The 25,244-nt window shown below is 37.2% G+C and overlaps 1 protein-coding gene across 1 annotated transcript in view; it reads right to left on the bottom strand.

The window, feature by feature from the left end:
• The window catches only part of SNX25 (sorting nexin 25), a 263,033-nt gene that overhangs the window by 132,089 nt on the left and 105,700 nt on the right, over positions 1–25,244 (bottom strand). Inside the window, exons 4-5 of the mRNA XM_074272880.1 lie at positions 21,242–21,414; positions 18,704–18,890 (exon numbers count right to left, since the gene is read on the bottom strand). Of these exons, the coding sequence (XP_074128981.1) occupies positions 18,704–18,890; positions 21,242–21,414 (360 nt within the window). The remainder of the gene's footprint in view (positions 1–18,703; positions 18,891–21,241; positions 21,415–25,244) is intronic.

Raw genomic sequence — 25,244 nt, 5'->3', positions numbered from 1 at the left:
TGGGATTTTACCAAGTCAAATGACTCTCACATATATATCTGAATTAGTTGTGACCTTTAAAATATATATTTTTTAAAATGACCTTGGTACAAAGCAATCTACTGTTAACCTGCATGACGTTCTGGTTAATGGAAAAACTATCGCTTACGTCAGACATGAATTATCAAGTTTCAACCACCCAGAAAGGAAGATAGTGCCAGATCTGGTCAGAAAGACTCATTTTCATGAGTTTAAACCTGGCTCTAGACAATTAGCTATGTCACTCTGGACAAGGCACTTAAACTTTTTTTTCAATTTCCTCATCTATAAAATGAGCTGGAGAAGAAAATGGCAAACTACTCTATCTTTGTCAAGAAAACTCCAAACGGGCTCACAAAGAGTTGGACATGATTGAAATGACTGAACAATCATGATACAATCCCTATGAGAGTCATTTTACAAAAAAGTCTCATCTGGTCCTCACAAACTGCCTCTGTGAAGCAAACGATATGATGATCCCTATTTCACAATGAAGAAATGGAGACATTGCTAGTAAGTATCTGAGACCATATCCGAATTCAGGCCTTCCTGACTCCAGGCGGGTACTTTACCAACTATACCACCTCACACCTCAGAAAGTATTGACTTTGTGCTTCAATGTAGCCCAGAGAATTCTCAAAGACTACATCAGCAAAGGACAGAGTCTAACAGGTCTTCCCTAAATAGAGAAAGGTGAGAATACGACCCTAGAGGTCCCTCCATGGCATTTGGAGCCATGGCTTCTCTAAACTTTGTACTCTCTCAGTGTCCAGAAGATTACTCTGCACAAAGCAGAGTATTGAATGTTGTATTGAATCCAATTAAATTGTATGAGACAGGTGGGAAATTATAACTTGCTTTGGTGGAAAGAATATCCATGCTGATGAAATTACAGATCTTTCAAAGTATCAGAGTAGAATACAATAAAGTGCACTCAACATTAAAAAATTTTTTCATCTACATTTGTAATTCCACCCATGTGGGGAACTTCCAATTGGAAACTCCTCTCTCCCCCTCGCTCCCCATCAAATCAGCAACTCATTTTTATCTATAGTCTTCAGGAGTTATCTGGGACATCAAACTATTAAGTGCCTTGCCCAACATTCATAGGGCTAGTCTGTTCAGAGGCCATACTTAACTATGAGGTTTTTGTGACTCCAAGGCTAGCCCTCAATTCATTATATTACATTCCTTTTCACAAAAATTATATGGAACGTAATTCGTCGTTTCTTTTATGAGTTAGCAAGAAGCAGTGCAAAACTACCTCTACCTGATGTCTGGATAATCCAGTTTATCTGTCAGTCCCCTAAGCAGCTCTTGAGTATCAGTCTCAGAGAAGATAGCAACTTGCATTGGTAGAGCACATTTCCTCCTCCTGGGAATTCCCTGTTCCACTAGACCTAAGTCCAGTTCCTATCCCAATCCCTTTATAAGTTAGAGGTCACTTCATTTTCTTGTGGAACCACTTCTTGTTCAGTCTGGTCTGACTGGCTCTTCATGACCCACTTGTGGTTTCGTGGCAGACACTGGCATGCTTTGCCATTTCCTTCTCCAGCACATTTTACACAAAAGGAAACTGAGACAAATAGGGCTTAACTAACTTACTCAGGATCGCACATCTTCTGGTCTAAGGCCAGATTTGAACTCGGGAAGATGAGTCTTCCTCACTGCTCTATCCACTGTGCTGCCTAGCTGCTCTTAGGTACTGTAAGAACATTACAAATATCTCATGCCAACTAATATCCCACCTTCCACAGGGAGCGCGTCTCGACTCTCCTTAATACTAGTGCCTTCCCTCTGTCAGTTATCTCCAATTTATTCTGGACATAGCTCCTTTTAAATAAGTCTTTGCCTGTTGTCTTCCCCATTAGACTGTCAGTCTCTTGAGGGCAAGAATTGACTTTGACATTTCTTTGCCTCCCCAACCCTTAGCACAGTGTCTGGTCCATTCTGTTGTTGTTGCTTAGATAGTTCGGTCACATCCAACTATTCATGACTCCAGGTCCAGGAGTTTATCCTAGCTGTCTCCCGGTCCTTCCTAAGTGCTAAAAAAAATGTTTATTGATTGATTGACGTCAGTTATCCCTTATTGTAGCAAAGCTTGGAAATGGCAGTTAATAGAGTCTCCAAATATCTGGAATAACCTGCAGACAACTCCAGACAACTCCTGGAAAGTTCCATATCCTAACATCCTGAGGTAGGACCGAAGAGGACCATCTGAAAGACAAGAATTATTTTCTTCCTAGTCAAGCACAACTCGAATGACCTTGCTTGGCTCACAACACATGCTAATTCCCCACATCAATATGCTTATAGAGTAAATTGTTTTGCCATCTCCAAATGACCATACAAATTTAATTAAAAAGACACAGCCTTTCTCGTGCCTAGTCAGCTTGTCCCTTTAATTTTATAGGGAGCAATTTAGGAAGATCCAGGGAATCAATAATGCCAGGCAACAGTGTACATTAGCAATTAGAAGAAACAAACAAACAAACCAGGAAGGACATGTCCCAATTGTACCCGAAGCAAGCAGTGCCACTGGTTCTATGAGTGACTATTATATCATATAGCATCGTATCAATTTAGTCTTTAGTCAGGAATCTACTAAAAAGTAATTTTTGTCTGTTTGGCTCTGGCCCTTGAATGAAGAATGATTTTTTATTTCAGATGAAAAGTAAGTACCTAAGCAACAGAAAAACTTTATGTACATAACCTGTTTCTTTTGGAGCAAAACATCCATTTCCTGATCACTTGTCTGAGTCATGGGGCTTCTTTCTATATTCACTTTGGAAACAAGAAGAAACTTAAGTGGAGCCCCTGGTGTCCCCTAGGAAATAATGAATAGAGTCAGTGCCTGGGGAAAAACATCCTGGATCAGGAGACATCACACAGTTGTGTGATAGCAAAAAGAAAAAGAAAGAGAAAAGACCAGTGAGCTTGCAGCCTCCCTTATGGAGAGGCCCCGTCAGAGAGAGAGGAAGGGAAGGTGGCAAGGGGCCTGCAAACTCCAAGGAACATTTTTACCCTGTGCTACAGGAGTAGAAGCGGAGGGACAGCTAGGTGACGTTGTAATTAAAGTACCTGCCCTGGAATCAGGAGAACCTGAATTCAAATCCAGCCTCCTGAGCAAGTCATTTTGCCTTGACTGCCTTCTCCCCCCCCAAAAAAAAAATCAGATGGTGTTAAATTGAGGAACAATACTAGTAAGTAGACAATGATTGAGTCACATCTCTGCAGGCCACAGTTTTCTCATTTACTAGAACAAACAGACTGGATGAGATTATATTTAAATTCTTCTTGCTCTAGCAGTCAATGATTTCATTAAGTGTCCGAGGTGAGATTTGAACTAAGATCCCCCAAACCTCAGGGCCAGCACTCTATCCACTGTGCCCTCATCCATCTGTTCTTTGCTTCCTTATAGGTTTTCTTTTGTTCTCTGCAGTGCACTTTTTAATTTATCCATTTTTCCCCTTTTCTTCTGTTTTACCTCCCCCAAGCATGCTACATTTAAGCACAAAGATATTTGTTTATACACACACATATACACATACACATTATCTATACGTATATACAAAATCTTTTGTTTCTTATCCCTGCAAATTCTTCTACTTTACTTCTACCTGTTAGTTTCCCTTGCTATTACTTAAATTCCTCCTCTAAGAATCCCTCCCTTATCCTTTCCCCCAACCATTCTTTCCCTTCTTTTTTTCTTTTCCCATTAATCAATATACCTTATCCCACTCCTGTTAATCTATATACTCCACTTTATCCTATTCCTTCTTCCTTTTATTTCATTATAGATTTTGGAGGATGTTATACACTTTTAGGTGTATTGTTTCCTCTTTAACCCATTTCCAATGTAAAATTTCAGAACTGCCAGTCCTCCTCCCCCATCTAATTTCTCTATGTTGGTTCTTGCCCTCACAATCTCATTTGTATAGCACAGTGGTCCTCACTTTTTAAATAGGGGCCAGTTCACTGCCCCTCAGACTGTGGGAGGGCCGGACTATCCTAAAAACAAAAACTCACACTCTGTCTCCACCCCTCAGCTCATTTGCCATAACCTGGAGGGCCCATAAACATCCTCATCGGGCTGCACCCTCGGCCGTAGTTTTAGAACCCCTGCATAATTACTGTTTTTACCTTTTCCTACAGTTTTGCTTTTTTAGCATCCACCTCATACTCAGCTCTAATCCAATCCTTCTTTTGGACTACCCACTTAAAATGAGACTCAGACATATGACTTATACTTTCAGTATAAAACATAAGCAGTTTGTCCTTATTGAGTCCTTTGAAATTAGTTTTTGATGTTGGTGCTTATGTGTCAAATTTTCTATTGAAGTCAGATTTGTTTGCAACAAAATCCTGAAAATCTGACAGTTCACCGAGTGTCCATATTTAAAATTCAGTGTCATACTTAATTGTACTGAATATGATATTTTTGGTGGCAACGCTAGTTCTTTTGATGATCTATACAAAGTATTCCAGGACTTGAAGTTTTTTTTGTAGCTGCTGATAGGTCTTGTGTGATTCTAACTGTAGCTCCAAAATATCTGAACTGTATTTTTCTTTTTGGTTGCTTATAAATTTTTCTCTTTGATTTAGAGATTTTGAAATTTTGCAGTGATGTTCCTTTATGTTTGCCTTATAAGATCTCTTTCAGATGATGATCAATAGATTTTTTTTCTATTTCTACTTTCCCTCTTGTTCTCAGAACTAATTTTTTTTCATTATTTCTTGTATTATTGTATCAGATTTCTTTCTTTTTTTTTTTTTTTTGATCATAGTTTTCAGGTAGTCTAGTTGTTATGTTTTCTCTTCTTGATCTGTTCTGCAGATCTGTTGTTTTTCTAATTTTTTCATTCTTTGTATTTTGTTTTATTATTTTGGTCTCTTCACTGGCTTCCTCTTGCCCAATTCTAATTTTCAAAGTGTCATTTTCTTCCTTAAGACTAGATCTCCTTTTCTAGTTTAACTTTCTTTGCATCATTATGTTTTTCTTGGATTGTTCTTGTCATTTGTTTTTTCTTAATCTCTCTCATTTAATTTTTAAGTCTTTTTGGGTAAGTAACCATTTGAGGTAAGAGAGAGGCTTTTAAAAACTTTTCAGTATCCATTTCTGACAACTCCAGTCTTTCCTATTCCCATAGTAACTTTCTACAATTGTTTTTTTTCTCCTTTGCCTTTAAAAAAAAATAAAATAAATAGCAGAACGTTAATGTAACTACCTCTAGTCCTAGGATTGGGGGATGGTGCCTTTGGCTTAACTTCAGTTCCAAAACCAAGAACTCCCCTTGCCTGTGAGTGTCCACAGACAACAGCCTCCCTGCCCCACTGCTTCTACACTCCCGGGCTCGTGGTGGTTTCTTCTCACCCAAGGCCAGATCTAGCAGCACTCCTGCTTCCTCATCGGCAGAAGTTCCCTCAGAAAGTTCCAGTAGTGGGGGCTGCAGCTACCTTGCAACCCAGCTACTCACAGGGCTCCCCTGTTTCATCAGTGCTAACCTGGAGATGCTTCTATTTCACACCTGCCAAATCTCTGTCCTGCGATGGAGGATGACTCCTGTTCTGCCCCAAATTGTTTGTTTTTTTTTCCTCTCCTGTCTATGTTTGCACTGAGGCACAATTTTATTTTAGAAAGCTCAGAATTTTCTGACCTATTCCCTTCCGTTAATCATTCTTAAAAAAAAAAAAAAATTGTCAAGTTTCTGGGAGATTTCAGAGTAATAATTAAAGGAGTCTTATAAGGTATTTTTCATTTTCACCTTCTTCCCAGGTATAAAATTGAACATACTCATTGGCTCACAGAATCACAAGAGCAGGAAAGGCTTAGAGATACCATCTGGATTAAGCACGGCCCCACCCCACTTATGAGCCTGGTTTACTACCCAGGGGCTGCCTCATTGTACTTGCCCCCTCTTCTGGCCTTTACTTGGCCTCCCAAAATCTGAAGAGCCTCTCCTTCATTACCAGGAGAATTCTCTTCAAGTCTTTTAAAGTCCCATTCAAATGTTACTTCCTCTAAGAATATGAGTGAGGCAGTGGAGTCAGGATCCCCAGACGTCAAATCCAGCCTCAAATACTTCCTATCTGATTTCAAGTTACCTAACCTCTGGATGCCTCAGTTTCCTCAACAGTGAAATAGGGGAAAAATGGCACCACCTCATTGGGTTATTGTGAGGATCAAGTAAGGTAATATCTGTAAAGGACTTAATAGATTTCTTAGTACACAGTAGGTGCTTAATAAATTCTCCTTCTCAGTTCCTTCCCTTATCTCCTCAATTAGTAAAGACCTTTTTTTACTTTGGCCCTTACATAGCACAGAGCTTTTTTGCATCACTAAGACATTTGTTATTTTGCCATTATGTGTGTGCTTAGGGGGTGGGGAGGGAGAGACACAGAGACAGAGAAAGACAGGCAGACAGAGAGAGAGAGACAGAGAGACACAGACAGACAGAAACAGACACAGAGACAGAAAGATAGACACAGACAGGGAGACACAGAGAGAGACAGAGAGAGAGAGAGAGAGAGAGAGAGAGAGAGAGAGAGAGAGAGAGAGACAGAGAGAGACAGAGAGAGAGAGAGAGAGAGAGACACAAACAGACAGAAACAGAGAGACAGACACAGAGAGACAGACACAGAGACAGAAAGATAGACACAGACAGGGAGACAGAGAGAGAGAGAGAGAGAGAGAGAGAGAGAGAGAGAGAGAGAGAGAGAGACACAGACAGACAGAAACAGAGAGACAGAGACAGAGAGACAGACACAGAGACAGAAAGATAGACACAGACAGGGAGACAGAGAGAGAGAGAGAGAGAGAGAGAGAGAGAGAGAGAGAGAGAGAGAGAGAGAGAGACACAGACAGACAGAAACAGAGAGACAGAGACAGAGAGACAGACACAGAGACAGAAAGATAGACACAGACAGGGAGACAGAGAGAGAGAGAGAGAGAGAGAGAGAGAGAGAGAGAGAGAGAGAGAGAGAGAGAGAAGAGAGAGAGAGAGACAGAGAGAGAGAGAGAGAGTGAGTGTGTGTGTGTGTGTGTGTGTGTGTGTGTGTGTGTGTGTGAAAGAAGGAGACCGCAGCATACAGTTCTGAGCACAGTTATCTGCACCCAGACAGTGTTTGATAGCATTTATGGAACTGGACCTGAGAAAATAAGATAAGTTCCTGAGAGGGGGACAGACCCGTGACCAAAGACTGGGAGCTCTGGTCTCTAGAGTTGATAGAATCTCTCAGCTTGTGCTCCAGCTGTTACCACAATATAGGGAACCAGAATCTAGTTGGCAGTAGACCCAGAAATAGCAGTAGTAGCAGCAGCTCCTAATTCAGAGCACTTTTGCCTCTGGCTAGCAAAGCAGAGAAAGAAAGCCATTAGGAAGCATGTGTTCAAGCCTCTTCTGTAAGAGCACGGTATTTAAGCCCTCAGCAATCTGATTATGGTCTCTTTATTACATATTTGTCCCTTTCACACAGGCTAAAATCTGACCTCCTTGCTATTTCTTATATATAACATTTCAAGATCCGTCTAAATGCTTTTGTACAGGCCATCCCTCACCCCATGTTTGGAATGCAATTGTTTCTTCACTCCACCATTTTATAATAAGATTTCATATACAGATATGTGTAGACAAATGAATGAATGAATGAACATTTATTATACGACACGTCAGGCATTATGCTAAATTCTAAGGATACAATAAGAGAGAAAAGGCCCTGCTGTCAAGGATCTTACAATCTAATGGATCCCTAGGCCCTTGTAAATCTGGCTCTCTGTCGACAGAGGTTCTTCTTGACACCTCCCCAAAATTATTAGATTGCCTCAAATTACTTTATATTTAATACTTTGTATATACTTTTAGAAGTATGGAACAGGGAAATATTATAGGCTCTGTAGTCAAATCCTAGTTAAATCCCAAATCAGACAGATAGTGCATCCTTTTCAAAGGATAAAATCAGGGAGTGAATTCAGAGATGTCAAACTTATGATCCTCAGACCACAAGCTGCCTCAAAAATAGATGAAAATGTAATTAGGAAATATTTAACAAAATAGGTAAAAATACAATACAAATAAATAATAATGTTAAATTGTGTTTTTCTGAGAATATTTGTTCCACAGGGATCCATCTTGCTAGTTTGACACCAATGAATTAGATTATCTTTGAAGCTTCTTTTAAGCCTAGAACTATATTCTATATTCTCTCTATATATATAGAATAGAAGCTCCTTGGGAGCAGGAGCTGTTTCTCTTTTAATACTCTCAATGCATGACACATAGTTCATTGTTTGACTAATCAGTTAGTTTCAATAACATTATTTCCTCTCCCAGACACTACAATTCAGTCAAACTAACTTTCTTTCTGGTCTTCACATCTTCATTCATCTCTGGTCTTCATTCCTTTTAATTCTGTTTTCCAAATAGAATGAATTATCTTCTCTTGCCCACCCACCTCACTACTTATCTTACATAAGTAGTTCAAAGGGCTAGGTGTGTAGTGCACAGCCCTGAATTCAGGAGGACCCGAGTTCAAATTTGACCTCAGACACTTAACACTTCCTAGCTGTGTGACCCTGGGCAAGTCACTTAACCTCAATTGCCTCAGAAAAAAAAAAAAAGGAGTTTAAGTACGACCTTTCCCATAAAGTCCCTCCTGATCCCCCAACTGTTAATGCCTTTTCTCCATATTTATTCTCCTTGAATTTATTCCATATAAATTTATAAAGACACTTAAATTTATGACTCTAAATTGACTCTACTTGAATGCAAGTTCTCTGAGAAGATAAATAATTTCATTAATTGTCTTTGAAGTTTGAGCACTGCCCCAGTATTTAACACAGTGTCTGGCATATACTAAGTACTTAATAAATTATTTTAATAAAAGTAGTAGGCACTTAAACTGATTATCATCATCTCCTACTCAATAAATTCTAGTGATTCCCAATTACCCACAGGATCAAATACAAAATCCTCCATTTGGTATAATACCGGCACTCTCCTTAATTTAAATTAATTTCACAACCTTAGGTCATAGTGTGGAGTTCTGACAAAGCTGATCCACTGGTACAGAAAAAGAAACTACCCCAGTATCTTTGCCAATAAAACTCTATGGACAATCCACTGGATCATGAATAGTGTGACATGACTGAACAAGAAAAAAATATGCTTACTTATCCTTTGGGAAGGAAACAATGAAATCAAGTTGACTTCAATCACTATAACTATAGGGTACCTAATAATCCCAGCCTGGCTCTTACTTCTATTTAGCAGTTAGTTTTTCTATTGGACTCTTGTGACTCTCCACAGCAATTAAACAAAAACAAATTTTTTTAGAGACTTCTCTCAAGTCATCGATCCTGCTCCACAATCCCCAACATATAGAGCTGATGTCCCGGTTGTCTGCTTCACTCTGACAATGGAAGTCATAGGACTGGATTTCTTTCAGCATTTCTGTTGCACTTGGTTTCATCATCCATTCTTTCCTCTTTCCTTCCAGTTGTAGAGAAAGAGGCATCCTAATTCCTTGCTACAGCCAATTTTTCTAATGATGACAGGGATCCTTCCTCTATCAAAGAGATCACAATCCACTCTACATCTCACCTTGTACAATTCTTTTCCATATTTTCCCTCATATGTCAGTAAACATTTATTAAGCACCTGCCATGTAAGTCCTGGAGTACACAAAAGAGGCAGAAGTCCCTACTCTCAAATACCTCACACTCTAATTGAGGAGACAAAAAGCAAAATGTATACAAACTACTTTCAGGAATAATAATAAAAAATAATAAATAAGAATATAAAATAAGAAATAATTAAGAGAGGGAAAGCCCTAAAATTAAGAAAGATTGGGGAAGACTTCCTGGAGAAGATGAAATTTTAATTGGAATTTAAAGGAAGACAGAATTGAGAAAAGGGAGAGCATGGCAAACATGGACAATCAGAAAAAAGACCCCAGAAAAGGGGGAATGTTTTATTTGCAGGAGACCAATGTCAATAAATCAAAGGGTATTTGATGGAGAATAAGGTGTAAGAATGCTGGAGAAGTAGTAAGGGCATAGGTTATAGTGTCAAATCCTGCACTCTGTCCGTATGTATTCCAACAGTTACTCATCTCTAGGTGAGGTAAGCAGGTGCTTTTTAACAACCAAGGAAATTTCAATTTGCACTAATCGGATGTAATAAGAAAATTAATCATTCCACCTGCCTCAAGGAAGAGCTGAGTTAAGACTGACATAATTTGGAATATTAAAAGTTGGAGGGGGGACTTCCGGCCAAGATGGCGGCGTGGAGGCAGACAGCTGCTTGAGCTCCTCGTTTTCTCTCAGAACTTACTTCATGACAAGCCTCTGACTTAATGCTTGACCCAGAAAGAAATCCACAAATAATCACCAAGAGAAGACATCCTTGAAAGTCCCCAGAAAAGGTCTGTGTTTGTTCAGGGGAGGGTCAATCAGACTGGGTGCAGACTGAGGGCAGACAGCCAGAGCAAGACAGGCAGCTCACACAGCTCAGACCGGAGGGGGAGGGGTGTGATCTCTGTCGTTTCTGTGAAAGGGCTTTTGCCCCAGTGTGGATACTCCATCTTGGCAGCAAGCCAGGAGCAGCGGAGAGGGTGTAAACACCGGAGGTGAAGATTAAAACCCCAGAAAGCCAGCGTCTCTCAGAGCCCGGCCACCCCCAACCCCCACCTGGACTGACTCGGTGCGTTCTCGGAGCCTCAGAGGGCAGACTCAGTACAGTCATTGCTGTTCTGTTAGTGGCTCTCTGCTGCCCTACCCCCAGTCTGTAGAGGAAGCCCATTAATACCATCCAGCCCCATCCCCCGCAAAACAGACCAATTGTTTCTCTTGTCAGTTTGTTTTCTTTGATTCCTGCTCTGACAAAATGAACAAAAAATTCAAAAGGGCTCTAACCATTGACAGCTTCTGTGTGGAGAGAGAGCAGACTTCAAACACTGAGGAGACTAAAAACAGACTGTCCCCAGAGGAATCCCCTGGGAGGGATATAAGCTGCTCCTCAATACAAAAGAACCTCATAGAGGAAATCAAAAAGGCTCTCACAAGAGAGCTGGAAGAGAAATGGGAAAAGGAAAGGGAAGCTTGGCAAGAGAACCTGGAGAAGTCATCCCATGCATTCAAAGACAGAATGGATAAAGAAATCAAATCATTGAGAAACAAGATTAGTGAGCTGGAAAAGGTAAACAACTCCAAGGAAAACAGGATTAGTGAGCTGGAAAAGGTAAACAACTCCAAGGAAAACAGGATTAGTGAGCTGGAAAAAGAAATCAGCTCTCTAAAAAATAAAATGGATACAATGGAAAAAAATTCCATAGAAGATAAAAACTCAATTGGACAATTACAAAGAGATATAAAAAAAGTGAGTGAAGAAAATACATCATTGAAAATTAGACTCGAACAAGTAGAAATGAATGACTCAAGGAGAAACCAAGAGGGAGTCAAGCAAAACCAGAGAAATGAAACAACTGAAAAGAATGTCAAGTACCTTACCAGAAAGACAACAGACCTGGAAAACAGATCCAGGAGAGACAATTTGAGAATAATCGGACTCCCTGAAAAATGGGAGGAAAAAAAGAGCTTGGACACCATTTTCGAGGAAATTATCAAAGAGAACTGCCCAGACGTTTTGGAAACAGAGGGTAAAATAGACATTGAGAAAATTCATCGATCACCTACTGAAAGGGACCCTAAAATCAAAACGCCAAGAAATATAGTGGCCAAGTTCAAGAACCATCAGACAAAGGAAAAGATATTGGAAGCTGCTAGAAAAAAACAATTCAGATATGGAGGATCCACAATAAGGATAACCCAGGATCTAGCAGCGTCCACATTAAAAGAACGCAGGGCCTGGAACATGATATTCCCAAAGGCTAAGGAACTTGGTATGCAGCCAAGAATAACTTACCCAGCAAGAATGAGCATCGTTTTCCAGGGAAGAAGATGGACATTTAACGAAATAAATGAATTCCATCTATTTTTGATGAAAAAACCAGACCTACATAAGAGGTTTGATCTTCAAATACAGAAATCAAGAGACTTCTAAAAAAGGTAAAAAGAAATCTTGAGAACTATACTTCTGTCAAAAAAATATGTAAAGAACATATGTACAATTTCTCTTAGAAACTAGAGGTGGAAAGGAGATTATATCATAAAAAAGTGTAAAGTGGTGGTACTACATCTCATGAAGAGGCAAAGGTAACCTATTATATCTGAGAGAAAGAAAGGAGGGAGATGAACATAGCGTGTATCAATAGACATATTCGATTTATGGTGAAACTTCTTCCACTTCATTGAAAAGTGAAAGGGAAGGAGTAAGCTAAGGGGAAGGGAATACAGTAATTTCGAGGAAAAGGGGTAAAATAAGGGGAGGATCTTTAAGGTGGGGGAGGGATCCTAAAAAGGGAGGGCTGTGAAAAGCAAGTGGTGTTTACCAGTTTAATACTGGATAGGAGGGTAAAAGGGAAGGAAAGGGGAAAAGCATAAGCAGGGGTTAATAGGATGGCAAGCAATATAGAATTAGTCCTTCTAACCATAAATGTGAATGGGGCAAACTGCCTCATAAAGAGGAAGCAGTTAGCAGACTGGATTAAAAGTCAGAATCCTACTATATGTTGTTTACAGGAAACACACCTGAAACAGGATGAGACATTCAAACTAAAAGTAAAAGGGTGGAGCAGAATCTATTATGCTTCAGGCAAAACCAAAAAAGCAGGAGTAGCCATCCTCATCTCAGATCAAGCAAAAACAAAAATTGATCTAATTAAAAGAGATAAGGAAGGGCATTATATCCTGCTAAAGGGAAGCATCAATAATGAAGCAGTATCAATATTAAACATGTATGCACCAAGTGGTGCAGCATCTAAATTCTTAAAAGAGAAATTAAGAGAGCTGCAAGAGGAAATAGATAGCAAAACTATAATAGCGGGAGATCTCAACCTTGCACTATCAGAATTAGATAAATCAAACCACAAAATAAATAAGAAAGAAGTCAAAGAGGTAAATAGAATACTAGAAAAGTTTGATATGATAGATCTTTGGCGAAAGCTAAATGGAGACAGAAAGGAATATACTTTCTTCTCAGCAGTTCATGGAACCTATACAAAAATTGATCATATACTAGGGCATAAAAATCTCAAAATCAAATGCAGTAAGGCAGAAATAGTAAATGCATCCTTTTCAGACCATAATGCAATCAAAATAACATTTAATAAAAAGCCAGGGGAAAATAGACCAAAAAATAATTGGAAACTAAATAATCTTATACTAAAGAATGATTGGGTAAAACAGCAAATTATAGACATAATTAATAACTTCACCCAAGAAAATGACAATAATGAGACATCATACCAAAATGTGTGGGATACAGCCAAAGCAGTAATTAGGGGAAGTTTTATATCTCTACAGGCCTACCTGCATAAAATAGAGAAAGAGAGGGCCAACGAATTGGGTTTACAACTAAAATTGCTAGAAAAGGAACAAATTAAAAACCCCCAGACAAACACAAAACTTGAAATTCAAAAAATAAAAGGTGAGATTAATAAAATTGAAAGTAAAAAAACTATTGAATTAATTAATAAAACTAAGAGTTGGTTTTATGAAAAAACCAACAAAATAGACAAACCCTTAGTAAACCTGATTAAAAAAAGGAAAGAGAAAAAGCAAATTGATAGTCTTGAAAATGAAAAGGGTGAACTCACCACTAATGAAGAGGAAATTAGAACAATAGTTAGGAGCTACTTTGCTCAACTTTATGCCGATAAATTCGATAACTTAAATGAAATGGAAGAATACCTTCAAAAATATAGCTTGCCCAGATTAACAGAGGAAGAAGTAAGTAGTTTAAATAGTCCCATCTCAGAAAAAGAAATAGACCAAGCTATTAACCAACTTCCTAAGAAAAAATCCCCAGGACCAGATGGATTTACAGGTGAATTCTACCAAACATTTAAAGAACAACTAACTCCAATGCTATGTAAACTATTTGAAAAAATAGGGATTGAAGGAGTCCTACCAAATTCCTTCTATGACACAGACATGGTACTGATACCTAAACCAGGTAGATCGAAAACTGAGAAAGAAAACTATAGACCAATTTCCTTAATGAATATTGATGCTAAAATCTTAAATAAGATATTAGCAAATAGACTTCAGAAAATCATCCCCAGGATAATACACTATGACCAAGTGGGATTTATACCAGGAATGCAGGGCTGGTTTAATATTAGGAAAACTATTAGTATAATTGACCATATTAATAATCAAATTAATAAAAACCATATGATCATCTCAATAGATGCAGAAAAGGCATTTGATAAAATCCAACATCCATTCCTACTAAAAACGCTTGAGAGTATAGGAATAAATGGACTATTCCTTAAAATAATAAGGAGCATATATTTAAAACCTTCAGTCAACATCATATGTAATGGTGATAAACTAGAACCTTTCCCTGTAAGATCAGGAGTGAAACAAGGTTGCCCACTATCACCATTACTATTCAATATAGTACTAGAAACTCTAGCCTTGGCAATAAGAGCCGAGAAAGAGATCCAAGGAATTAGAGTAGGAAATGAAGAAATCAAATTGTCACTTTTCGCAGATGACATGATGGTATACTTAGAGAACCCCAAAGACTCTGCTAAAAAGCTATTAGAAATAATTCAGAATTTTAGCAAAGTCGCAGGATACAAAATAAATCCACATAAATCCTCAGCATTTTTATACATTAACAACACAATCCAACAGCAAGAGATACAAAGAGAAATTCCATTCAAAATAACAGTCGATAGTATCAAATATTTGGGAATATATCTACCAAAGGAGAGTCAGGAATTATATGAGCAAAATTATAAAACACTTGCCACAAAAATAAAGTCAGATTTAAATAATTGGAAAGACATTCAATGTTCTTGGATAGGCCGAGCGAATATAATAAAGATGACAATACTCCCCAAACTAATCTATTTATTTAGTGCTATACCAATCAGACTCCCAAGAAACTATTTTAATGACCTAGAAAAAATAACAACAAAATTCATATGGAAGAATAAAAGGTCGAGAATTGCAAGGGAACTAATGAAAAAAAAGTCAGAGGAAGGTGGTCTAAGTGTACCTGATTTAAAGCTATATTATAAAGCAACAGTCACCAAAACCATTTGGTATTGGCTAAGAAATAGACTAGTTGATCAGTGGCATAGGTTAGGTTCACAGGACAAGATAGTGAATAAAAATAGCAATCTAATCTTTGACAAACCCAAAGATCCCAAATTTTGGGATAAGAATTCATTATTTGACAAAAACTGCTGGGAAAACTGGAAATTAGTATGGCAGAAACTAGGCATGGACCCACATTTAACACCACATACTAAGATACGATCAAAATGGGTCCAAGATTTAGGCATAAAGAACGAAATCATAAATAAATTGGAGGAACAGGGGATGGTTTACCTCTCAGACTTGTGGAGGAGGAAGGAGTTTGTGTCCAAGGGAGAACTAGAGACCATTATTGATCACAAAATAGAACATTTTGATTACACCAAATTAAAAAGTTTCTGCACAAACAAAACTAATGCAAACAAGATTAGAAGGGAAGTAACAAATTGGGAAAAAATTTTTACAGTTAAAGGTTCTGATAAAGGCCTCATCTCCAAAATATACAGAGAATTGACTTTAATTTATAAGAAATCAAGCCATTCTCCAATTGATAAATGGTCAAAGGATATGAACAGACAATTTTCAGATGATGAAATTAAAACTATTTCCACTCATATGAAAGAGTGTTCCAAATCACTATTGATCAGAGAAATGCAAATTAAGACAACTCTGAGGTATCATTACACACCTGTCAGATTGGCTAAGATGACAGGAACAAATAACGATGAATGTTGGAGGGGCTGTGGGAAAACTGGGACACTGATGCATTGTTGGTGGAGTTGTGAAAGAATCCAACCATTCTGGAGAGCAATCTGGAATTATGCCCAAAAAGTTATCAAAATGTGCATACCCTTTGACCCAGCCATACTACTACTGGGCTTATACCCCAAGGAACTACTAAAGAAGGGAAAGGGACCTGTATGTGCCAAAATGTTTGTGGCAGCCCTTTTCATAGTGGCTAGAAGCTGGAAGATGAATGGATGTCCATCAATTGGAGAATGGTTGGGTAAACTATGGTATATGAATGTTATGGAATATTATTGTTCTATAAGAAATGACCAACAGGAGAAATACAGAGAGGCCTGGAGAGACTTACATCAACTGATGCTGAGTGAAACGAGCAGAACCAGAAGATCATTATACACTTCAACAATGATACTGTACGAGGATGTATGCTGATGGAAGTGGATTTCTTCAACATAGAGAAGAGCTAATCCAATTCCAATTGATTAATGATGGACAGAACCAGCTACATCCAGAAAAGGAACACTGGGAAATGAATGTAAACTGTTATTTTTACCTTCTGAATCCAATTCTTTCTGTGCAACAAAAAATTCGGTTCTACACACATATATTGTATCTAAATTATACTGTAATATATTTAACATATATAAGACTGCTTGCCATCTGGGGGAGGGGGTTGGGGGAGGAAGGGAAAAAATCTGAATAGAAGTAAGTGCAAGGGATAATGTTGTAAAAAATTACCCATGCATATGTACTATCAAAAAATGTTATAATTAAAAAATAAATTAAAAAAAAAAAAAAAAAAAAGTTGGAGGGGAAGGTTAGAAGTAGGAAGAGGATTAGAATTCTAAGGTTCTGGTTGGGATCATTAAAGTGGTAGCCCACGTAATCAAGACTAGATATGAAGGGAAGTAAAACTAAGTGGAAGAAAAGGTGTTGGGAGAATTTCTAGGGATAAGATAATGAAGGTTATCATGAGCTAAGGAGCAGATTTAGTGAGAATGAGTAGCACTAAAAGAGTAATGGAAAAACTTCCCAGAGTTACAGTTGGCATGGTCTGATTGGCAACAGGGCAGAAAAACAAAGGATTCAAGGAAAGAGAAGATATCACCGAACTCAGGAGCTACAGAGTTAAGAATCATGAAAGGTAGCAGTGCTTTGGATCAGGGTTTTTTAAACTTTTTCCAATTGTGACCCCTTTTTTGCCCAAGACATTATGCAACCCTGGATCTAAAGGTTTAAAATTGGTACACAAATCAAACATTTACTGATAATAAATCATAATTTTGTCACCCCCACATTCAGTTAACCATATAAGGTCATGACCCACAGTTTAAGGAACTTTGCTTTGGATAATGGTGATGTTTAGGATAGAAACACTTCCATAGGCAGCTTGTACAAGTCATGGGAATGGAGGAGGTCAGCAAAGTGGAACCCAAGAGTAATGCAGGAGCTATCTGAATATGAGAGCAGATGCTGAAGGTGCAGGGAAAGACTGAGCTTAACAAATGCAGGAAGAAGGAAATTTCTCAGATCAGTAAATAACCACCTTAAAGGTGATTTTACAGCTATGTGGAACAAACTCCAAAGGAGGAAAGGTTGCCGAGTGATGAATAAGATGGGTTAGTCCCATTGTGCATTTGGGTGGTATTCATTTTCTCTTCTCTACTTGGGGCTGAGCTGATCATTTTTATAGCCAAACCAAGGCCTTCAGCTTTAGTGCCAAGGAGCAACAGAAGTTATTAATACATATCATTATAATATTATTAGAAAACATTCCAAATAGGGCCATTCCCCATCAATACATGTCAACACCTTCTCTAATACTGAGAGCTTGAGACACTTGCCCAGTCACAAAGCCAGCACTGGGAAGCAGAACTTAGGTCTTCCTGGCTCCATTGCCAACTCTCGATCCACCGGCAGCTGGATGGTGTTGTGGACAGAGCAGAAGTCGGGAAGACCCGAGTTCAAATGCAGCATCTGACACTTACTGGCTGTGTTATACCCTGGGCAGGATAACTTAACCCCCATTTGACTTGATCTCCTCATCTATAAAATGAGGATGATAATAATAGCATCTACCTCTCAAGTGGATGTAAAGCACTTAGTATGAATCCTAGCACACAGTAAGCACAAGATAAGTGTTAGTTATTATTGCATCAGCTAATATGTGTGAGAGACTAGATTTGAACTCGGGTCTTTCTGATTGCAAAATTACACTTTATGCATCATGTTGGCAATGGAGTCAGGAAGATCCGAGTTCAAATCCAGCCTCAGATACCTGGTGCATTGTTTCTCAAACACTAACCGTAGATATCAACTACTTAGAAGTAGAAAGGACCTCGGAGAACATGGAAACCAAACTTTAAATAGGCAATTGAGGAAACTGAGTTCTAGGGATGTTGCCCCAAATCCCACTGGCATTAAAGAGCAAAGGTGAAATTTAAATCCGGGTCTTCTGGCATCCACTCTGAGGAAAAAACAAAGCCCTTCCATCTACCAGTCCCTTACATCTAGGCACTGAGAAAGTAAGCAGGTGCTTAGAACAACCAAGTAGCTTTCAATCTCACTAATTAGATATAATAGGAAAATTAACCATTCCAGCTGCCTCAAGGAAGAGATGATTTAATTTAGACTTCATTAAATGACAAGATTTATAGATTTCCTTTCTTGCTGCTTCCTTCAAATCACATAGCTTGGCCTAATTTGGTAATAGGCCATGGGTCAGGAGCAAGCTGGACGTTGAACGCACTATGAGTAAACATCAGGTACCTTAGTTGCTTCAGGAACTCAACGTCAGAGTTGCTGTTAATGAGCTTGATGAACTCCTCGTAAGAAGGAGCATATGTGTAGGCTTTCTTGTGATGCTCATTCATCTGTTCTCTGTATTCCAGCTGAGCCAGGAGCATCTGGTTAATATAATCAGGGTCACTCAGCAACTCCACCACAGGCTGTAAGACTGAAGGAAACAGAAGAAGGCACTGAACAGTCATCCTTTTTTTTTTTTTTCCCCAAATTTTTTCCCACTTTATTTTCTCTCAATATACATTTAAATCAACATGAACATTTCTGCTTGAATTCTGGAAACATGTATGATCTAAAAGTCATTTTTTGGGCAGAGACAGACCTGTAATTTCACTGATTTAAAACCAATTTCTAATTCAAGTTTAGCACTTGATAGTCTTTATTATGTGAGTCACTGAGAATTTAAGTGACCGCAATCAATAAGTATCAGAGGCAGGACCTGAACTCGGGTCTTCCAACTAACTCTATCCTCTTTACTAGGCTATTTCTTCCAACATAACTAAGAAAAGCTATAAAATAAATTCATTTGTTCATTTAAAATAAATAGATGCTTGGGGGAGCTAGATAGTGCAATGGAGTCAGAAGGACTTGAGTCCAAATCTAGCCTCACTTAACAGCTGTATGACTACAGATAAGTCACTTAACCCCAATTGCCTTGTCAAAAAATATTAAATAAAATAGATGGTGATTTTAAAATAGACTAATTAATATCATCTAAAATTAAGAGATTAAAAAAATCCTTACAAATAGACTCCATCCAATAAAATGGTTCAGGTTGATGGATCCATTTCTGGATATGCTGTCAATATCAATTTCTCCATTAAGAAACAAAGATAACAGTGAGGGAGAGAGGAAAGAAAGTTGCCAGGGTCCCATGATTCTGCTAAAATGTTCCTCCTCTAAAATTCATACATTGAAATCTTTGATTATGCTTAAATAAAGGTTCCAGATATTTTAAACAGGCCAGAGTGCCAAAATATAAGAGTCAACACTGTTATGACAGACCAGGAGAGACTCCCAGCTAATTTTGTTTGTGACTGTAAAACAAGTGAAGAGATAGAATAATACTTGGCTATAGCAGTTCACTATCTTGTTCTCAGATCTAAAAATGTCCTCTATTTTTTAAAGGTGCTATTGATTGATTACTAGAAGCCAATACAGAGAAAATGATGCATGTCAAACCAAACTTTCTGCACGTGCATAGTTAAACATTTCTTTTATCTACAAAATTCCGGAGTTGGTCACTGGTAGGTTTTTCAACCATCTGTCTCTGGGTCACTGATCCTGGCAAAGACTATTGTATACAACAGGGAAACAGTGCATGCAAAAATGAAACCTTGACCAAGTGAGGCTTCACAGGTCTGACAGCAAAGGATGACTTTCTCCCTCGGGATATACAAGTAGTGGACTGAAGGCTTACAGATTTTATTGTCCTAAGTACTTAGTTTTATTTAGATGTACTTCTGCTAGGGGTAGAAGACTTCAATAATATATCAATAATGTTTGTTTTTAAAGAGAAAGAGAATTGGTAGAAAAAAGAAAAACAAAAAGATTTCTCTCTAGTTATGTGGCCATTTCTCTGAGACTCAGTTTCCTCATTTCTAAAATGAGAGGACTACATGTTCTTTCCTATTTCAAAATACTGACATAACATGATTTGAATTTTTTGGAATTGTACTGAAAGATCTCTCTTGGGATGTCTCTTCTCAAAGACTCCTTTTCTTCTCACCTAAAAATGAATTTCAGCAAACAACAATTTAACTGTCTGCTTGACATTCTGGATTAGGATATATTTTTCTTAAGTCAGATACTTTAAGATTTTGCCTTTTTTTTCTCTTTCAGGTTTTTTTTTGCTATGTAAAGCTATTTATTCCATTTCTTTTAAAGCATATTGAAAAGTCTATAATATTTTTGCTCTTTAAATCACCTTGAATTTATATAAACTATGAAATACAAATTTAAAAGATCCAAGACCCACCACTACCAATGAAATTCTAAATCTTATAATACTTAGATCTTCCATCAGGATTTAATTCATGTAGATTTCCTTGCATTTATGTCTACATGATCTAGAGCAAAATCACTTAATCTTCATGGGCCTCAGTTTTCTATTCTGAAAAATGAGGGAGTTAGATTAGATGCCCTCTGAAGACTTTCCAAGTTTTAAGTCCATGATTCTGTTACTATCCCAATTGACACAAAGACTGTCATGAATGGCTGTTTCCTTATGGAGGGCAGAAGGAACAGCTTTCTCATTTCAAAATAAATAAGAGGATGATTGTTCATTTGGCCATCTGTCACTATCTATTTTTATGCTTCTTGTGGATGTCCAAAGCATGCTCTCTTTGCTGCTCTATTTCCACATGAAATTTTCTTGGAATTTGATTTTCACACTTCCAAAACAAGAGTACAAAGTGAATGTATGTGCCATAAAAAGTGCTATCAACACATTAGTATGCACAGAAATCTAGTCATCTAAAAGCAATCTCAATTTTATAAGTCTACCTTTTGTTGTGAGAATTTCTGCAAGGACTATGCGCAAGCTGAGAGATTGGACATCCTTTGAGGGGAGAAGACAAAACACCAGAACCCGAGAACATGTTTGTAGGAACCTTACTTCTTCATCCGAGTTCCTTAAGCATGCATGTAATAAAAAGGGCCTCGGCTGCTCTTCTTGTCTAAAAATAGAAAGAAAGGGGGAGAGAAAATTGTGGAAGTGAGTCATCTACAAGGATAATTTGTTATTCGTACATAATTAAGTAGAATTTACCCAAATGAGCTAAAAAGAAACCCATCTGAAAAAATACTTTTCCAACATGTAACATTTTATGCAATTTTCTTAGGTTGAAATCCCATTTCTGTCACTTTACCACTTGTATGGCTTTGGGTCAGTCATAACCTTCATATAACCTTCCTAAATTCAGTTTTCCATTCCATAAAATGAGGGAATTAGATTAGAGAGCCTCATGGGAAATTTATCTAAGGTTAGATTCACTTAGATACTTTAATCTCAAGCACCTTTAAATTTCATTTTTAGCTCCCAAATTCTCTACCTCCAATCTCCATCTTCCCAACTTATTCAGAAGGCAAGAAAAACAAAACCTGTTATAGATATGTATAGTTTATATATATTTCTGCAAGAGGAAAGAGGAGGAGAAGAGGGAAAGAAGATGAAGAAAAGAAAGAAGGAAACAAAGAAAAGGAAAGAGAGACAGGGTCATGGAAAAGGGGAAAATGAAAGGAAGGGAAAGAGGAGAAGTAGAAAAAAAAATATGCTCCCATCTGCACTTGAGTTTATCCCCTTTCCATTAGGTAGAGAGTGTGTTTCATCATGAGACTTTTGAAATTGTTTATTGATCAGAGTTTCTAAGTTTTATAAAATCTTTACAAATATTGTTGCTATTATGTAAATTGTCCTGGTCTTCCCAGGATTTTCTGAAGCCATCCCCTTCCCATTATTTCTTTTATAGCACAACACTACTCTATCATATTCACATACCATGAATACAATAACTTATTCAGTCACTCCCCAATTGATTCCCAATTTTAAATTCTTTACCACTAGGAAAAAAAAAAGTTGTTATAAATATTTTTGTACACGTGGGTCCTTTCTCTCTTACTTTGGTCTCTCCGGAGCATGGGATTAGTAGCAGTATAACTGTATCAAAGGATATGTCCAGTTTTTGCGCTTTTGAAGCACAGTTACAAAATTGCTTCCAAGAATTAACCTCAATTAACCATGCTTAATTATTAAATTCAAAGGCTTTTCTTCAGTCCTCATCCTCTTCATCTGAATGGAAGAAAGACCTCTTGAAATCCTCTGCTGCCTTAGTTTTGGTGATGTGATACCTTTTCCTTTCTTTTTATGCCATATATTTGGGCAGTCCCCAAGGCTGAGCTCTGAATTTTTTCATTCTGCATTTTCTCTTTTAGTGATATTATCCACTGCCATACCTCAACTTTCATTGTTATGTGGAGGATTCCTGAAAGGTATATTTCCAATTCTCTTCTTCTTACTTCCTAAGCTCCAGATCTATATTGCTGACTATTATCAAAAGACCTCTAGAAAACTGACTCTTCACCAAGCACCACAAATTCAAAGGATGTTTGCCTGTTCACAAAATCTAACTCCTCACCTTCCCTCCAAAATCATCCCATCCTCTGGTGTTCCTTTCTGTTACCATCACTACTATTTTCTCATTTTTTTCTTTTTTTTATATTCTTTGATTATAAACACAGTAATCATCAACAACAAAAAAATCGAAATGCACAAATAAGGATAAAAAAGATTGGACATAAAACCAGAAACTCCATTATTAGTAAGTTGTTTCTGAAAGGTGTACATCAATGTTGTTTGCAAGATTAAGTGTTTTGTTTCCTCTTTCTGATTGCATACACTTCCCCCAGGTTTTTTATATCACTGGGATTAAAATATGTATTATTCTGCTTCTACTTGCTTCATTTTACATCATTTCAAATATATTTCCTGTATTTCTTTGAAATCTTCCTTCTTCTAATTTCTTATAGAATAATGATAGCTTATATGCCGTAATTTGTTCAGCTATTCTCTAATTGTTGAACACATAAGTTTGTCTCTAACTGCTTGCTAACAAACAGTATTGCTATGAATGTTTATAGAGCAAGATCTTTTCCTTTCTATAAAATCTTTAGAGTATAGCAGTGGATTCACCAAGAAGCAGCTAGATGGCTTAAAAATATGGCCTTATTACTGGACAAGTCACTTAACCTCTGTTATCCTTAATCTATTGGAGAAGGATAGGCTCGGCATGTTTGTATCCTTTTTGCTTAGCACAGTGCCTGGAATATCATGAGTATCTGATAAATGCTATTTCATTCATTCATCTAAACACTCCTCATATCTTTTAGCCTTGATTTAATTTTTGATGACATATTCTTATTTAAAATATTCACAGCAAAAATTTTTCCCTACTGTTACTTTTTTGTATTTTTATGTATATTGCTTTTTGTTTTAACACTGAACTTTTTATAAAATTAAATCCATCTATTTTTTTTACCTATAATTTCCAACTGTTGAAGCTAGGAATTCTTGTTTACCATTTTATGAGAGATATGTTATTCTAATTTCTACTTTTTTTTATCTAGCATATTGATCCACTTAAAACTTAATATAGTTTATAGAGTAAAATATAGATTTAATTTCATTTTTATCATTCAGCCAGGCAAATTTTCCAGTAGTTTTTATTTAATAATGATGTTCATCCCAATATTTTCTTATCTTGGATTTCTCAATTACTACCCTGTTTATGCCTTTAATTCTAATTTCTGTTTCTCTATCACTGATCAATTTTTTTTCAATATCATATAATTTTTATAATGAGTACTTGTCTCTGGTAGACAAATAGATATAGACTAGAGATGATGAACATAAGACGTTCATAGAGAGAAGGGAAGACACATATGATATGAGAGAGAGTAAACACTTGAACAAAATAGCTACATGGTACAGTGGACAGAGTGACCAGGCCTGTAGTGAGGAAAACCCAAGTCTCAGGTATTTAGTCAGCTGTGTGATATCTTGTGCAAATCACAACCTGTTTGCCTCAGTTTTCTCATCTGTAAAATGAGGAGGATAATAATAGCATCTACTCTGCACAATTGTTGTAAGGGTCAAATCATAATTGTAAAGCACTTAGCACAATCCCTGGCACATAATAAAGTAATATATAAATAATAAGAATTGTAGTTATTTGATACATTTTATCATTATTGAAAAACTATATTTCTCTTCATCTATTTCCTCTGGGGTTTTTTGTCCAGAAATGCTGATGGTTTTTATGGACTATCTTATGCTCTGGTCTAAGTAAGACACTGATATCAAGTTTGTTTTTGTGTGTGTGTTTCCTGAATTCTCTAAATATGTCATCATACCCTTCTACAAATACAAATATTTTAATCTCTTCTTAATGCCTATGAATAGTCATTTATATCCTTTCTCCTTATTGCTACCATTTCTAAATTGAAAAAAACCAATTAATTACATTTCAGTCTTGAAGCTATAGGTTGATAAATGTACTTTTTCTCTTCCAAAGATGTCATTTTATCAATATGAGTGTTCTTTCCACTAATGCAGATCATAATTAAACCATGTTTTAGCAGATGGCTTTCTGAGTTTTTGTGCCCAAACCTGGAGACCAACCTTCTGGTGATGAGGCTTAGCCAAATTCAGTTAAGCCCATCCTCAGAGGACAGGAACACAGCCTATTCCTCCTGGACTAGTAATTGAAGTATTTTGATCTTTGAAGAATATGGGAAAAGCTACCACAACCAAAGATTTTTGAGAACTTAAGTCACCTCCATATTTCCATTAGGCACTGGAAAATGACTTTCATAGAAGCTAATAAATCTTTTCAAAAATGGAAATTAACAATCTCAAAATTCCAACATACCAAGACACTGTCCTTCAAATTGAAAGCATTTTAACAATAACTGAAAACACTATTTGCTCTAAATGATGCAGCTGGAAGAT

The sequence above is a fragment of the Sminthopsis crassicaudata genome, chromosome 6 (genome assembly GCF_048593235.1).
Source record: "Sminthopsis crassicaudata isolate SCR6 chromosome 6, ASM4859323v1, whole genome shotgun sequence".
Taxonomy (NCBI): Eukaryota; Metazoa; Chordata; class Mammalia; order Dasyuromorphia; family Dasyuridae; genus Sminthopsis; species Sminthopsis crassicaudata.
Note: the sequence above shows the minus strand (reverse complement) of the source record. Positions and strands in the feature narration are given on the sequence as shown.